Here is an 18,405-nt window from a genome sequence, read left to right on the forward strand (position 1 = left end):
ATCCCTGATTACTGTTTCTAAAAGCTGCCCCATCACCGAGGTTAAGATGTCTGCCCTGTAGTTGCTGGGTTTATCCTTACACCCTTTTTTGAACAAGGTTGTAACATTTACAATTCAACAGTTCTCTGGCACCACCCCCGTATCCATGGAGGATTGGAAGATTATGGCCAGTACCTCCGCAATTTCCAACTTTACTCCCCTCAGCATCCTAGGATGCATTCCATCCATTCCTGGTGACTTAACTGCTTTAAGTACATCCAGACTTTCTAGTACCTCCTCTTTATTAATTTTTATCCCATCGAATATTCAACAACCTCCTCCTTCACTATGACTTATAGGGGGAGAAATTGGATGGAGCGGCAAACGAGGCGCCAAGCTCACCTGGGCGCCAGATCTTGCGCTGCGATCGGAGCAGCAGCGATCGCCGCAAATTCATCTTGAGCGCCCCAAGAGGGACACGGGGCGAGGGTCGAGGTGCTCCGCGTCCCTCTTAGGGCGCTGAAACTGAATATCGCAGCGCAACGTGCCACAGCGCCACACGCTGCGGCACGGCACGCTGCGGTACTGCAGGCCTTCCTCCCATTCTTAAGGGGGAGGGGCCTGCACCAGCGCGATGTGCGATCGCGAGTGCCGGCAAAAGAGCCCGGCACCGAGGAGAAGTGCCGGGCTCTCGGAAAACAGCCGGCAATACCGCGGGGGGAGAACAGGAGGCCGGGGATGGAGGTGCTGGCAGGCGGCTGCCGAAAAAAACGGACGCCCCGCACCTCCATCTTAAGTTGGGCCATTGCCGCCACAGGTAGGCCCCGTGAACCGGGCACGATTAGCGAGCGGCGCTAGAGGCGGTCGCTGCCAAATATCGCGATCGGTGTGGTAGTGGGACGCTGCGCACACCGTGATGTCATCGGTGGCGGCGCAGCGCAACAGGCTAATGCTGCCATTAGCGCCCCAGCTCAATATCGCGGGAGGCGTGGCCAGTGGCGCTAAAGCCACTGAGTGCCCTCTTTAGGCGCTAACTGCTGGCGCAGCCCACCGAATTTCTAGGCCACAGAGCCATAGATAGAGTCATAGAGTTATACAGCACAGAAAGAGGCCCTTTGGCGCATCGTGTCCATGCCGACCATCAAGCCCCGTCTATTCTAATATAATAGTAAAATACTGCGGATGCTGGAAATCTGAAATAACAACAGAAAATGCTGGAAATACTCAGCAGGCCAGGCATCATCCATGGAGAGAGAAACAGAGTTAACGTTTCAGGTCTGGGACCCTTCATCAGAACTGGAAAAAGCTGGAGATGTAACAGATATTAAGCAGGTGCAGAGACAGTGAGGGGGGGTGTTTAGGAGGGGAGGAAGGAATTGAAAGAACATCCTGTACTTTTGTAAGAGGCAGGAAAGATAAAATGTTGCAAATGGGAATGGCAAAAATCATACTGCATGAAAAATGGGGGCAGGGATAATTATCTGAAATTGTTGAACTCAATGTTGAGTCCGGCAGGCTGTAAAGTGCCCAATCGAAAGATGAGGTGCTGTTCCTCGAGCTTACGTTGAGCTTCATTGGAACAATGCAATAGGCCGAGGACAGAGAGATCAGAGTGGGAGTGAAGCGGTGAATTAAAGTGACAGGCGACCGGAAGCTCAGGGTCACCCGTACGGACTGAACACCTTCCAATGAAGCGTCTCTGCACCTGCTTAATATCTGTTACATCTCCAGCTTTCTCCAGTTCTGATGAAGGGTCCCAGACCTGAAACGTTAACTCTGTTTCTCTCTCCACGGATGCTGCCTGGCCTGCTGAGGATTTCCAGCATTTTCTGTTGTTATTTCCTGTCTATTCTAATCCCATTTTTCCAGCACTTGGTCCATAGCCTTGTATGCTATGGCGTTTCAAGTGCTTATCTAAATGCTTCTTGAATGTTGTGAGAGTTCCTGCCTCTACCACCCTTTCAGGCAGTGAGTTCCAGATTCCAACCACTCTCTGGGTGAAAAAGATTTTCCTCAAATCCCCTCAAAACCTCCTGCCACTTACCTTGAAACTATGCCCCCTGGTTATTGACCCCTCTAATAGGTAACATCCTGGTGAATCTCTGCACCCTCTCCAATGCAATCACATCCTTCCTATAGTGTGGCGACCAGAACTGCACACAGTATTCCAGCTGTGGCCTAACCAGCGTTTTGTACAGCTCCATCATAACCGCCCTGCTCTTATATTCTATGCCTCGGCTAATGAAGGCAAGTATCCCATATGCCCTTTTAACCACCTTATCTACCTGTCCTGCTGCCTTCAGGGATCTATGTACATGCACACCAAGGTCCCTCTGATCCTCTGTCCTTCCTAGGATCCTACCATTCATTGTGTATTCCTTTGCCTTGTTACTCCTCCCAAAATGCATCACCTCAGACTTTTCAGGGTTAAATTCCATTTGTCACTGTTCTGCCCATCTGACCAACCCGTCTATATCGTCCTGTAGCCTGAGGCTTCCCTCCTCGCTATTTACCACTCCACCAATTTTCGTGTCATCTGCGAACTTACTGATCATATCTCCTACATTCATATCTAAATCATTAATGTACACTACAAACAGCAAAGGACCCAGCACTGATCCCTGCGGTACACCACTGGACACAGGCTTCCAGTCACAAAAACAACCTTTGACCATCACCCTCTGCCTCCTGCCACTAAGCCAATTTTGGATCCAATGTGCCAAATTGCCCTGGATCCCATGGGCTCTTACCTTCTTGACCAGTCTCCTATGTGGGACTTTGTCAAAAGCCTTACTGAAGACCATGTAGACTACATCAACTGCACTACCCTCATCCACACACCTAGTCACCCCCTCGAAAAATTCAATCAAATTGGTTAGACATGATCTCCCCCTGACAAAGCCATGCTGACTATCCTTGATTAATCCTTGACTCTCCAAGTGGAGACTAATTCTGTCCCTCAGAATTTTTTCCAATAATTTCCCTACCACTGATGTTAGGCTCAGTGGCCTGTAATTCCCTGGTTTGTCCCTACTATCCTTCTTGAATAATGGTACTACGTTAGCTGTTCTCCAGTCCTCTGGCACCTCCCCTGTGGCCAGAGAAGTTCTGAAAATTTGTGTCAGAGCCCCTGCAATCTCCTCCCTTGCCTCACACAGCAGCCTGGGATACATCTCGTCTGGGCCTGGGGATTTATCCACTTTTAAGCCCACTAAAACCGCTGGTACCTCCTCCCTCTCAATACTAATTTGTTCAAGTATATCACAATTCCCCTGCCTGATTTCTATGCCTACATCGTCCTTCTCCATAGTGAACACAGATGCAAAATATTCATTTAAAACCTCACCTACATCTTCTGGCTCTACACACAGATTGTCAATTTGGTCCCTAATGGGCCCTACTCTTTCCCTGGTTATCCTCTTGCCCTAAATATACTTATAAAACACCTTGGGATTTTCCTTTATTTTGCCCACCAGTGTTTTTTCATGCCCCCTCTTCGCTCTCCTAATTTCTTTTTTAAGTAGCCCCCTGCACTTTCTATACTCCTCTAGGGCTTCCACTGTTTTTAGTCCTTTGTATCTGCCAAAAGCCTCCCTTCTTTTCCTAATCCATTCTTGTATATCCCTTGACAGCCAGGGTTCCCTGGGCTTGTTGGTCCCACCCTTGACCTTTACAGGAACATGTTGCCATTGTACTCTTTCTATTTCCTTTCTGAAAGACTCCCACTGCTCTGATGTGGATTTTCCTACAAGTAGCTGATCCCAGTCCACTTTGGCCATATCCTGCCTTATCACATTAAAATCGGCCTTCCCCCAATTTAGAACCTTTATTTCCAGTCCATCTTTGTCCTTTTCCATGACTACCTTAAATCTCACCGAATTATGGTCACTGTCACCAAAATGCTCTCCTACTGACACTTCTACCAATTGCCCGGCCACATTCTCTAGAATTAGGTCCAGTACCACCCCCTCTCTTGTAGGACTTTCTACATGCTGGCTCAAAAAGCTCTCCTGGATGCCCTTTAAGAATTCCGCACCCTCTGAGCCTTTCACACTCTGACTATCCCAGTTAATATTGGGGAAGTTGAAATCCCCTACTATTATTACCCTATTATTTCTACACTTCTCTGAGATTTGCCTACATATCTGTTCCTCTATCTCCCCCTGACTGTTTGGGGGCCTATAGTACACTCCCAACAAAGTGCTTGCCCCCTTTTTGTTTTTAAGTTCTACCCATATGGCCTCATTAGAGGAACCTGCTAAGATATCATCCCTCCTTACAGCAGTAATTGACTCCTTGATTAATATTGCGACACCCTCTCCTCTTTTACACCCCCCTCTGTCTCGCCTGAAGATTCTATACCCCGGAATATTGAGCTACCAGTCCTGCCCCTCCCTCAACCATGTCTCTGTGATAGCAACAATATCTTACTCCCATGTGTTCATCAACACCTTCAATTCATCTGCCTTACTCGCAGGACTCCTTGCATTAAAATAAATGCCATCCAGCCTTGCCATACTCCCTTGTGCCGTTACATATTTGTTCTGCCTTCCAGGCTGACTTGTCTTTTCCTCTACATTTGGCTGTGCAACACCCCCTACTATAGCTCCACTCTGTATCCCATCCCCCTGCCAAGTTAGTTTAACCCCCCCCCCACACCAACAGTACTAGCAAACCTCCCCACAAGGATGTTGGTCCCGTTCTGGTTCAGGTGCAACCCGTCCAACTTGTACAGGTCCCACCTTCCCCAGAAGCAGACCCAATGATCCAGGAAACTAAAGTCCTCCATCCTGCACCAACTCTTTAGCCAAGCATTCATCTGCTCTATCCTCCTGTTCCTATACTCACTAGCAGCATCTTCTTCCTTGGTAAAGACAGATACAAAGTACTCATTTAGTACCTCAGCCATGCCCTCTGTCTCCATGCATTTAGTCTAATTTTTGGTTCCGAATCGGCCCCACCCTTCCTTCACACTAGGGAGAGGCCGTTCACCTGCTCCGTGTGTGGGAAGGGATTCACTCGGTCATCCAACCTGCTGAGACACCAGCGAGTTCACACTGGGGAGAGACCGTTCACCTGCTCCGTATGTGGGAATGGATTCGCTCAGTCATCCCCCCTGCTGACACACCAACATATTCACACTGGGGAGAGGCCGTTCATCTGCTCTGTGTGTGGGAAGCGATTCAAACGTTCATCCCACCTACTGAAACACCAGCGAGTTCACACTGGGGAGAGGCCGTTCACCTGCTCCGTGTGTGGGAAGCGATTCAAACGTTCATCCCACCTACTGAAATACCAGCGAGTTCACACATTACTGCAGCGGTTGGATTCTGCTGTTATTGCTGCTGTTAATCACATCCAGGACTGAACCCTATTCATTCTGACATTTGGGGTTTGTTTCTGCTGATCTTAAACTCCAGCCCAGTTATTGAAGTTATTAATATTCTAGATATCTGTTGATTAAATCAGCTTTGCTTCAAATACACAGCGTGTTGAGTATTTGATTTCTCCAAGATAAGAGGAGAATAACTGATGTCCTGTTACTGTCTGCTCCATTTTTGGGCCTTTTCTCCTTTCTAACTCCAGATTATTTCAGTTCTCAGACCTTCAGTTACTCTCATGGACAAGTCCCAGCTCCCCATACATTCCAGAGTGCCTCTCCCAGCCTTGGTATCCAGGAAGGTATCGGTAACACGTCCGGGATCACTAAACACAAACCCAGTCTGTTAATCACTTTCAGCTACTGGGCTTAGTGTGTGACCCACAGCATCTCTCTCACCTTCGATGTGTGAATAGAGCATCACGCCTGCAAACTGAGTTTTGAATTTGCCCTTGCCCTGGGTTTTCCGATGAGCTTGTCCTGGGGCCCAGTGGGCTTTCACTGCTCCGGGGTATTTCCAGGCATGTCCTCACTGCCCCTGGAATTCCCACACATTGCCCCCTGGGTGTGAGGCCAGCGCTCTCTGCCTTTAAACACTGGAGTGAAGCCGAGTCCTGCAGGCACACAGTCACCAGGAGGAGTTTCTAACTGTCTGCACCGACCTTTTGGGGAGATTATCCCACTTTTGGGCCGGTTGTGGTTTCTTCCCATTGTCCCGTTGTTTGTTCCCTTGGATAGGATCTTTGTTCCCTTTGGTTTGGTTTCAGTTTCACTGCTGGACCCACCACTCAAAGCACTTTGTCTGATCTGCCCCGGGAATGAGCAGACTCCTCCCTCACCTCCCACACTGCACCATCTATGTTTAAATGAGGGGAGAGTGTAAACCCGGGGAGTCCGCCGTATTCACTGGGCGAAATGTACCAGCGGCAGCGATGAACCAGGAGTGGAGTTTCAGCCCCGATATCTCATTCCCTCCACACAAGTCCAGGTCAACATCAGCCCCCCGCCCCGGGTTCACCTCCTCCACCCCTTGAAGTCCAATCGGGTGAAAGAAGGACACCCTCCGTATAAAGAGACTCCTTGTGTTCTCTCCCACCACTCGAATCCCTCAGGTATCCGGGGAAGTGCACAGACTCACAGCTAAAGGTTCGACAGTCAATGGAAACACCAGGGTGGCAATGGACCCCCTGCCCAGAACCCTAAACGGTTCAAAAGGGACAGGCCCAATCCCATTGGTGATCATTAAAGGTGGAGGGTGAGAGCACAGTGAGGAGACCCACTGAGTGAATGTTTCAAACCCCATCGACTCCAGCACCATCTCCAGAGAGACTCAACTCGGGACAAAGTCTTCTGAGAATGAACGGAGAGGGCGAGGGCTGGGATCTGCCACAGAACCTGCAGCCTGGGGAGCGTTTAATAGTCATCGGATCAAACCTTCCTTGCAAACAGTGGACAACCATCAACTGCCTCAGAAACGGTCATGGTAGATGCTGCCACCTTCTCCATAGATGGAAGATTAAAGCATCCCCATCATGTGACTGTGGAGCTCCTGATCAGACCCTGGAGCCCATCATTGAGCACTGCCCTCCGAGGAAATTCACAGGCAGCCGACAAGATACCCACACTGTTACACAGCAAGCTTTGGCCTGGATATCTGACTTAGATATTGATATTGCATTTACTTTGTTACTATCATACGAAAGAAGAAGATCGGACTTTACCTGAGAGTCTCCTTCAGACAGAGCCTGTCTGATCGGGTGGGGATCGGCGAATCAGACCCATACAGGTGAAGGTTTACGCAGTACCTTTGAATCACCATTGAGAGGGGAGATGGGTCTGTCCCCAGGAACTCTGGTCTGTTACAGGATAAGGGAGATGTGTCTGTGGGGTCTGTCCCCAGGAACCCTGGTCTGTTACAGGATAAGGGAGATGGGTCTGTGGGTCTGTCCCCAGGAACCCTGGTCTGTTACAGGATAAGGGAGATGGGTCTGTGGGGTCTGTCCCCAGGAACCCTGGTCTGTTACAGGATAAGGGAGATGGGTCTGTGGGTCTGTCCCCAGGAACCCTGGTCTGTTACAGGATAAGGGAGATGGGTCTGTGGGGTCTGTCCCCAGGAACCCTGGTCTGTTACAGGATAAGGGAGATGGGTCTGTGGGTCTGTCCCCAGGAACCCTGGACTGTTACAGGATAAGGGAGATGTGTCAGTGGGGTCTGTCCCCAGGAACCCTGGTCTGTTACAAGATAAGGGAGATGGGTCTGTGGGTCTGTCCCCAGGAACCCTGGTCTGTTACAGGATAAGGGAGATGGGTCTGTGGGGCCTGTCCCCAGGAATCCTGGTCTGTTACAGGATAAGGGAGATGGGTCTGTGGGGTCTGTCCCCAGGAACCCTGGTCTGTTACAGGATAAGGGAGATGGGTCTGTGTGGTCTGTCCCCAGGCACCCTGGACTGTTACAGGATAAGGGAGATGGGTCTGTGGGGTCTGTCCCCAGGAACCCTGGTCTGTTACAGGATAAGGGAGATGGGTCTGTGGGGTCTGTCCCCAGGAACCCTGGTCTGTTACAGGATAAGGGAGATGGGTCTGTGTGGTCTGTCCCCAGGCACCCTGGACTGTTACAGGATAAGGGAGATGGGTCTGTGGGGTCTGTCCCCAGGAACCCTGGTCTGTTACAGGATAAGGGAGATGGGTCTGTGGGGTCTGTCCCCAGGAACCCTGGTCTGTTACAGGATAAGGGAGATGGGTCTGTGGGGTCTGTCCCCAGGAACCCTGGTCTGTTACAGGATAAGGGAGATGGGTCTGTGGGGTCTGTCCCCAGGAACCCTGGTCTGTTACAGAATAAGGGAGATGTGTCTGTGGGGTCTGTCCCCAGGAACCCTGGTCTGTTACAGGATAAGGGAGATGGGTCTGTGGGGTCTGTCCCCAGGAACCCTGGTCTGTTACAGGATAAGGGAGATGGGTCTGTGGGGTCTGTCCCCAGGAACCCTGGTCTGTTACAGGATAAGGGAGAGGGGTCTGTGGGGTCTGTCCGCAGGAACCCTGGTCTGTTACAGGATAAGGGAGAGGGGTCTGTGGGGTCTGTCCCCAGGAACCCTGGTCTGTTACAGGATAAGGGAGATGGGTCTGTGTGGTCTGTCCCCAGGAACCCTGGTCTGTTACAGGATAAGGGAGATGGGTCTGTGGGGTCTGTCCCCAGGAGCCCTGGTCTGTTACAGGATAAGGGGGATGGGTCTGTGGGGTCTGTCCCCAGGAACCCTGGTCTGTTACAGGATAAGGGAGATGGGTCTGTGGGGTCTGTCCCCAGGAACCCTGGTCTGTTACAGGATAAGGGAGATGGGTCTGTGGGGTCTGTCCCCAGGAACCCTGGTCTGTTACAGGATAAGGGAGATGGGTCTGTGGAGTCTGTCCCCAGGAACCTTGGTCTGTTACAGGATAAGGGAGATGGGTCTGTGGGGTCTGTCCCCAGGAACCCTGGTCTGTTACAGGATAAGGGAGATGGGTCTGTGGGGTCTGTCCCCAGGAACCCTGGTCTGTTACAGGATAAGGGAGATGGGTCTGTGGGGTCTGTCCCCAGGAACCTTGGTCTGTTACAGGATAAGGGAGATGTGTCTGTGGGGTCTGTCCCCAGGAACCCTGGTCTGTTACAGGATAAGGGAGGTGGGTCTGTGGGTCTGTCCCCAGGAACCCTGGTCTGTTACAGGATAAGGGAGGTGGGTCTGTAGGGTCTGTCCCCAGGAACCCTGGTCTGTTACAGGATAAGGGAGATGGGTCTGTGGGGTCTGTCCCCAGGAACCCTGGTCTGTTACAGGATAAGAGAGATGTGTCTGTGGGGTCTGTCCCCAGGAACCCTGGTCTGTTACAGGATAAGGGAGGTGGGTCTGTAGGGTCTGTCCCCAGGAACCTTGGTCTGTTACAGGATAAGGGAGATGTGTCTGTGGGGTCTGTCCCCAGGAACCCTGGTCTGTTACAGGATAAGGGAGATGTGTCTGTGGGGTCTGTCCCCAGGAACCCTGGTCTGTTACAGGATAAGGGAGATGGGTCTGTGGGGTCTGTCCCCAGGAACCTTGGTCTGTTACAGGATAAGGGAGATGTGTCTGTGGAGTCTGTCCGCAGGAACCCTGGTCTGTTACAGGATAAGAGAGATGGGTCTGTGGGGTCTGTCCCCAGGAACCCTGGTCTGTTACAGGATAAGGGAGATGGGTCTGTGTGGTCTGTCCCCAGGAACCCTGGTCTGTTACAGGATAAGGGAGATGGGTCTGTGGGGTCTGTCCCCAGGAACCCTGGTCTGTTACAGGATAAGGGAGAGGGGTCTGTGGGGTCTGTCCGCAGGAACCCTGGTCTGTTACAGGATCAGGGAAATGGGTCTGTGGGGTCAGTCCCCAGGAACCCTGGTCTGTTACATGATAATACATTTTTCAAACACGATTTCCCTTTCCTAAAACCATGCTGACTCTGCCTAATCATATCATTTTCTAAGTGCCCTTTTCCATTTCCTTAATAATGGATTCCAGCATTTTCCCGATGATATCAGACTAACTGGCCTGTAGATCCCTGTTTTCTCTCTCCCTCCTTTCTTGAATAGCGGGGTTACATTTGCTACCTTCCATTCCACGAGGACCTTTCCAGAATCTAGTGAATTTTGGAAGATCACGACCAATGCATCCACTATCTCCGCAGCCACCTCTTTTAGAACCCTAGGATGTAGGCCGTCAGTTCCAGGGAATTTGTCGGCTTTTAGTCCCATTAGTTTCTCAAGTACTTTTTCTGGACTGATATGAATTACTTTAAGTTCCTCACTCTCATTAGTCCCTTGGTTCCCCACTATTTCTGGAATCTCAACCTTCTCCAGTGTAGCTCACGCGGCTCCAGCTCGTGCAGCCTAAGCCCGGGCTGTCCGCAGTGCGGCCACAACATGCCCGTAGACTTGTACGAGTGGTCGGGACCTCTCACCCTGACCAAGGTGGACGAGAAGCCTGTGCAGCCCCTCCGTGTCAAATATGGCAACGTGGACGTAGATGTGCTGGGTAAAGTGCTGAGCCCGGCCCAGGTACTGACTGCAGCTGAGAGCTGAACACACAGGAACCGCTCCAGTGCCTGGAGCCAGCAACAAGAGGCAACAAAAGCAAGGAAGGCACAGAGTACAAAAGCAAGGAAGTTATGATGAACCTTCATAAAACACTGGCTCGGCCTCAACTGGAGTATTGTGTCCAATTCTGGGCACCGCACTTTAGGAAGGATGTGAAGGCCTTAGAGAGGGTGTAGAAAAGATTGACAAGAATGATTCCAGGGATGAGGGACTTCAGTTACGTGGATAGACTGGAGAAGCTGGGGTGGTTCTCCTTAGAGCAGAGAAGGTTGAGAGGAGATTTGATGGAGGTGTTCAAAATAATGAGGGTTTTGGACAGAGTAGATAGAGAGAAACTGTTCCCATTGGCGGAAGGGTCGAGGACCAGAGGACACAGATTTAAGGTGATTGGCAGAAGAACCAAAGGCGACATGAGGGAAAACTTTTTTACGCAGCGAGTGGTTAGGATCTGGAATGCACTGCCTGAAAGGGTGGTGGAGGCAGATTCAATCACGGCTTTCAAAAGGGAATTGGATAAGTACCTGAAAGAAAAACATTTGCAGGGTTACGGGGAAAGGGCGGGGGAGTGGGATTCGCTGAAGTGGTCTTGCAGAGAGCCGGCACCGGCTCGACGGGCCGAATGGTCTCCTTCTGTGCTGTAACCATTCTCTGATTCTAAGCTTATATTGTGGTTAATAACAGACAAAACCTGTTCTTTCCCCTGATCTGATTACAGATTCCAACCAGTCGATTCAGTAAATGGAATGTCTTATCAGTGTTGCCATGGCAACCTGTCTGCAGTGAAAGGCCTGTTTGAGTTTCTAACTCAGACTAAACTTCTCTTTCCCATAATACACATTATATCAGACATTTGATGTCAATGTATTTTAGCCATGTTATGTTAATATCTCTAAAATCTACAGGAGATCAGATACACAAATCTTTAAAAGTTGGAGGACAAATTTATAAAGTGGTTTAAAAATGTTACCCGAGGTTTTTTATAAATGGGGCGTAGAAAACAAAATCATCGGTTCGCCTGCAGTTAGAATAAGTTTTGGGCATCTTACACTGGGAAGGATGTCGGGACCACAGAATAAATTCACTGAGGTTATACCACGGATGAGAGGCTTTAGTTATCAGAGAATCAGAGAATGATACAGCACAAAAGGCGATCATTCGGCCCATCATGCTTGTGCCAGCTCTTTGGGAGAGCTATCCAATTAGTCCCACTCCTTTGCTCTTTCCCCATATCCCGGTAAATGTTCTCCTTTCAAATATTTATCCAATTCCCTTTTGAAAGTTACTCTTGAATCTGCTTCCTCCACCCTTTCAGGCAGTGCATTTCAGATCATAATAACTCGCTGGGTAAAGAAATGTTTCCTCATGATGGCCTGTCTGCAGTGAAGCGCCTGTTTGAGTTTCTAACTGAGGCGAACTTCTCTTTCCCAGGAGGAGAGACGAGAGAAACTGGGGCACTTCTCATTAGAACAAAGCAGGGTGAGAGGAGATGTGAGCGAGGTGTTTAAACTTGATCAACGACACCGACCAAAATATCAGAGACACTCCCTGTCCTTCAGGACCTGTGTCCAGGGGAGAAGCTGATGGGTTTATCAGATCATCTTTGGGTTAAATGTTGTGCTCGTGGAGCTGAGCCCCTAGTGTCAGCATCAAACACGCTCCAGTCGGGTACAGCATGGGTTAGATACAGAGTAAACCCATCAGCCGCTCCCCGACACAGATACCGAGGGACAGGGAGTGTCCGGGACAATTACATTTCTCACTCAATAAGGTATAAATTGATCCTGTACCTCTCCCCATTAATCCTGGGCTCCACACGGGGCGAATCCTGCTCCTGTTTCCCTTCCTGTAACAGCACTGAGCTAAACCCAGCCCATAATGAGCAGGGCCCAGGGAGGCTGGTTGCTAGGCACTGCAGTGATGTCATAAAGCAGGGCCATTCAGCCCAGCTGGTCGTCTCCTTGTCCCTTTAAAGGTGGAGAGCCGGGACACCCTGTCTCCAAACACATCCCACCTGTTCATACTGAGAATCCCCGGGGAAGGCCCAAGGCCCAGAGTGTGGAACACAACCAAGGGGGAAAGAGGAGGAGAGAAGGGGAGGTAAATCAAGGAGTCGGGACTGAGGGACACCAAGCTTCAGTTTTAGAGCCTGTAGACTTCAGGAGGGGAAGACTGAGTTCAGTAGTTTTAGGATCCAGGGAGAGAACAAGGAGCAGATGGGGAGACTGGTGTGGATTCCAGCACAGTGAGGATGTCAGGGGGAGGGAGATTGTGTCGGGCCGTGTATTAGGGGTGTAGGAGGGACAAGAGAGGAAAGGTCAGACATTCTGACACGCTCACACTGAGAAATGAGCTGCAGAACTGCCGACATCGTCAGCTTTAAGGAGACGTTTCCTTTTGGAGATCGGATTGCCCATTGAGTTTGATTAAATTGATGTTAAAGTAACAAGGCTGCTTTGCCCCGTGACAATAACAGATTATCAGAATATTTCCCATAGGTTAAAATCCAATATTACAGGGACTCACTGCCCTGGAGGGTTAAAGTGGACCCTGTGATATAATAGAATTTTCTGTCCTGTCAGACTTGGACATCTTGTAGATCCATCTTTTAACAAGTTGTGGCAACTCAGTTCTCTGATGGATTCCACGCAGTTTGTAACAAGTCCTCAATCAGCTCGTCTTATTGTTGAGATATCAAGAACCCGACAATGCGTGTGTGGAAAACAAAGCTCATTTATTTGACATTGATATAGATTAAACTCCAGCCCAGTTATAGGGGTTACTAACATCAGCTGAAACAAACCCCAACTGTTAGAATGAACATGGTTCAGTCCTGGATGTGATTAACAGCAGCAATAACAGCAGAATCCAAATCCTGCAGTCACTTGTGAACTCGCTGGTGTCTCAGCAGGTTGGATGACTGAGTGAATCCCTTCCCACACACAGAGCAGCTGAACGGCCTCTCCCAAGTGTTATCTCGCTTGTGTGTCAGCAGGTTGGATGAACGAGTGAATTCTTTCCCACATACAGAGCACGTGAACGACCTCTCCCTGGTGTGAACTTGCTTGTGTGTCAGCAGGTTGGATGAACGAGTGAATCCCTTCCCACATATGGAGCAAGTGAACGACCTTTCCCCAGTGTGAACTTGCTGGTGTTTCAGCAGGTTGGATGAGTGGGTAAATGCCTTTGCACAGTGAGAGCACCTGAATGGTCTCTCATCACTGTGAACTCGCTGGTGTGTCAGCAAGTGGTTAGACTCAGAAAATCCCTTCCCAGACAATGAGCAGGTGAATGGCCTCTCCCCAGTGTGAACTTGCTGGTGTGTCAGCAGGTTTAATGATTCTTTGAAAGTCTTCAGGCAGTGAGAGCAAGTGAATGGTCTCTCCCCAGTGTGACTGTGTTGATGAGTTTCCAGCTGGGATGGGTAATTGAATCGCTTCCCACAATCCCCACATGGTGCGGGTGTCCTTGTGTCTCTCCAGGTTGGACGATCAGTTGAAGCCTCGTCCACACACAACACGTGTGCGGTTTCTCCCCGCTGTGAACAGTGCGATGTTTTTTCAGGCTATGTGACTGGTTAAAGCTCTTTCCACAGTCAGTGCACTGGAACACTCTCACTCGGGTGTGTGTGTCTCGGTGCTTTTCCAGTCACACTGATGTTTGAAATCTTTTCCCACAGACATAACAGACAGACATTTCTCCTTCCACATTCAAAGGCCGATGATATTCGGGGCCTCATGAATGAAGTGACTCTGTCAGAACTTGACGTGATGTTTGGTTTGAGATTGCGGTCTTACAGCCTGTAAAAAGAGTTTACAATAGTTATCACTGCAAAGTAAGGTTAGAAAATCAGAACAGACATTTCTAGGTGCTGACTCTGGCTGGGTTCAGTTCTACACTCACTGGTTCCCCTCCCTCTCCTCCCCTGAAGGTGCTGACTCTGGCTGGGTTCAGTTCTACACTCACTGGTTCCCCTCCCTCTCCTCCCCTGAAGGTGCTGACTCTGGTTGGGTTCAGTTCTACACGCAGTGGTTCCCCTCCCTCTCCTCCCCTGAAGGTGCTGACTCTGGCTGGATTCAGTTCTACACTCACTGGTTCCACTCCCTCTCCTCCCCTGAAGGTGCTGACTCTGGCTGGGTTCAGTTCTACACTCACTGGTTCCCCTCCCTCTCCTCCCCTGAAGGTGCTGACTCTGGCTGGGTTCAGTTCTACACTCACTGGTTCCCCTCCCTCTCCTCTCCTGAAGGTGCTGACTCTGACTGGGTTCAGTTCTACACTCACTGGCTCCTCTCTCTCTCCTCCCCTGAAGGTGCTGACTCTGGCTGGGTTCAGTTCTACACTCACTGGTTCCTCTCTCTCTCCTCCCCTGAAGGTGCTGACTCTGGCTGGGTTCAGTTCTACACTCGCTGGTTCCCCTCCCTCTCCTCCCCTGAAGGTGCTGACTCTGGCTGAGTTCAGTTCTATACTCACTGGTTCCCCTCCCTCTCCTCCCCTGAAGGTGCTGACTCTGGCTGGGTTCAGTTCGACATTCACTGGCTCCTCTCCCTCTCCTCCCCTGAAGGTGCTGACTCTGGCTGGGTTCAGTTCTACACTCACTAATTCCCCTCCCTCTCCTCCCCTGAAGATGCTGACTCTGGCTGGGTTCTGTTCTATACTCGCTGGTTCCCCTCCCTCTCCTCCCCTGAAGGTGCTGACTCTGGCTGGGTTCAGTTCTACACTCACTGGTTCCCCTCTCTCTCCTCCCCTGAAGGTGCTGACTCTGGCTGGGTTCAGTTCTAGACTCACTGGTTCCCCTCCCTCTCCTCCCCTGAAGGTGCTGACTCTGGCTGGGTTCAGTTCTACACTCACTGGTTCCCCTCCCTCTCCTCCCCTGAAGGTGCTGACTCTGGTTGGGTTCAGTTCTACACGCAGTGGTTCCCCTCCCTCTCCTCCCCTGAAGGTGCTGACTCTGGCTGGATTCAGTTCTACACTCACTGGTTCCACTCCCTCTCCTCCCCTGAAGGTGCTGACTCTGGCTGGGTTCAGTTCTACACTCACTGGTTCCCCTCCCTCTCCTCCCCTGAAGGTGCTGACTCTGGCTGGGTTCAGTTCTACACTCACTGGTTCCCCTCCCTCTCCTCTCCTGAAGGTGCTGACTCTGACTGGGTTCAGTTCTACACTCCCTGGTTCCCCTCTCTCTCCTCCCCTGAAGGTGCTGACTCTGGCTGGGTTCAGTTCTACACACTGGTTCCTCTCTCTCTCCTCCCCTGAAGGTGCTGACTCTGGCTGGGTTCAGTTCTACACTCGCTGGTTCCCCTCCCTCTCCTCCCCTGAAGGTGCTGACTCTGGCTGGGTTCAGTTCTATACTCACTGGTTCCCCTCCCTCTCCTCCCCTGAAGGTGCTGACTCTGGCTGGGTTCAGTTCGACATTCACTGGCTCCTCTCCCTCTCCTCCCCTGAAGGTGCTGACTCTGGCTGGGTTCAGTTCTACACTCACTAATTCCCCTCCCTCTCCTCCCCTGAAGATGCTGACTCTGGCTGGGTTCTGTTCTATACTCGCTGGTTCCCCTCCCTCTCCTCCCCTGAAGGTGCTGACTCTGGCTGGGTTCAGTTCTATACTCACTGGTTCCCCTCCCTCTCCTCCCCAGAAGGTACTGACTCTGGCTGGGTTCAGATCTGCATTCACTGGTTCCCCTCCCTCTCCTCCCCTGAAGGTGCTGACTCTGGCTGGGTTCAGTTCTACACTCACCAGTTTCTCTCCAATATGTGACCCATGTGCCCAATCTCCATGTGTGAACCTCAACAGTGAGTGTCGACAGGCTGTTCCACTGTCCTCACCTGAGGCCTCACACGTGCGTTTTCCAGCAGGGTCACTGAACCCTCCTGCAAATGGCTCAGTGGGTAAAGGCAGGAGGGGCCCAGTTATAACCTGTCTGTGTATCCTCCCCATCTAATTCCCGGTAAAAGCTGTTTACAAAAGTCATCACAGTAAGTAGGAACATAGGAACAGGAGTCAGTCATTCAGCCCCTCGAGCCTGTTCCGTAATTCAATGTGATCATGGCTGATCTGTATCTTAACTCCATCTTCCCACCTTCATTCTGTAACCCTAACTATCCTCGCCCAACAAAAATCTAGCACATAGTTTTGAAATTTTCAGTTGGTTCCCAACCTCAGCAGCTTTTGGGGGAGAGAATTCCAGATTTCCACGACCCTTTATGAATATAAGAAATAGGAGCAGGAGTCGGCTATAGGGTCCCTGGAGCCTGCTCTTTCCCGCCCTATCCCCATATCCCTCGATTACTTTAGTGTCCAAAATTTAATCTGAGTCTTGGTTATTCTCAATGACTGAGCACCCACAGCCCTCTGGGTAGAGAATTCCAAAGATTCACATGCCTCATCTCAGTCCTAAATGGCCGACCCCTTATCCTGAGACTGTGACCCCTGGTTCTAGACTCTCCAGCCAGGGGAAACAGCCTCTCAGCATTTGGGTGAAGTTGTGCTTCCTGACATCACTCCTGAATGGCCTGGGTCTAATTTCAAGGTTGTGTCCCCTTGTTGTGGACTCCCTGATCAGAGGAAATAGTTTCTCTCTATCTACCCTGTCAACTCCTTTAATCATCTTAAACACCTCAATTAGATCACCCTTTAATCTTCTATATTCAAGGGAATACAAGCCCAGTCTGTGCAGCCTGTCCTCATAATTTACAAATGTCATCTCTGGAAGTACAGGATAGAAATTCTGAACAGACAGTTCTAGTTTCTCGGGAACATTCTTTCCTCTCTTGCCCCTCCTAAGCTGTAAATCCCCCGTTCCACACACTCTCCCCCGTCCCACACACTCTCCCCCGTCCCACACACTCTCCCCCGTCCCACACACTCTCCCCCGTCCCACACACTCTCCCCCGTCCCACACACCCTCCCCCGTCCCACACACCCTCCCCCGTCCCACACACTCTCCCCCGTCCCACACACTCTCCCCCGTCCCACACACTCTCCCCCGTCCCACACACTCTCCCCCGTCCCACACACCCTCCCCCGTCCCACACACTCTCCCCCGTCCCACACACTCTCCCCCGTCCCACACACTCTCCCCCGTCCCTCACACTCTCCCCCGTCCCACACACTCTCCCCCGTCCCACACACTCTCCCCCGTCCCACACACTCTCCCCCGTCCCACACACTCTCCCCCGTCCCACACACTCTCCCCCGTCCCACACACTCTCCCCCGTCCCACACACTCTCTCCCCCGTCCCACACACTCTCCCCCGTCCCACACACTCTCCCCCATCCCACACACTCTCCCCCGTCCCACACACTCTCCCCCGTCCCACACACTCTCCCCCGTCCCTCACACTCTCACCCGTCCCACACACTCTCCCCCGTCCCACACACTCTCCCCCGTCCCACACCCTCCCCCGTCCCACACACTCCCCCGTCCCACACACTCTCCCCCGTCCCTCACACTCTCCCCCGTCCCACACGCTCTCCCCCGTCCCACACGCTCTCCCCCATCCCACACGCTCTCCCCCGTCCCACACACTCTCCCCCGTCCCACACACTCTCCCCCGTCCCACACACTCTCCCCCGTCCCACACACTCTCCCCCGTCCCACACACCCTCCCCCGTCCCACACACCCTCCCCCGTCCCACACACTCTCCCCCGTCCCACACACTCTCCCCCATCCCACACACTCTCCCCCGTCCCACACACTCTCCCCTGTCCCACACACTCTCCCACTTCATCACATCCTCGCTGTTTGAAATCCAGATTCATCGCAACCTCTGAATTTTCTCCCTTTCTCTCCTGAAGGTGCTGCGTGATGGTGGGGTTTGGCCCCAGTCACTGTCTGCCCTCCAGTACCTCACCGAGTGGTAATTCTGAGCTGTGAGCCTATACTGAAGGTGCTGTGTGATGGTGGGGTTCAGCCCCAGTCACTGTCTGCCCTCCAGTACCTCACCAAGTGGTAATTCTGAGCTGTGAGCCTAT

General features: G+C 51.4%; 1 protein-coding gene across 1 annotated transcript in view; it reads left to right on the top strand.

The window, feature by feature from the left end:
• Positions 1-18,405, top strand: part of LOC147119071 (uncharacterized) — a 55,959-nt gene that overhangs the window by 13,561 nt on the left and 23,993 nt on the right. The window contains 2 exon segments of the mRNA XM_085984023.1: positions 4,991-5,314; positions 10,205-10,379. Coding sequence (XP_085840149.1) covers positions 4,991-5,314; positions 10,205-10,379 — 499 coding nt within the window.

This window comes from Somniosus microcephalus, chromosome 4, assembly GCF_052327205.1.
Source record: "Somniosus microcephalus isolate GS21.2 chromosome 4, FLI_Smic_1.0, whole genome shotgun sequence".
Lineage (NCBI taxonomy): Eukaryota > Metazoa > Chordata > Chondrichthyes > Squaliformes > Somniosidae > Somniosus > Somniosus microcephalus.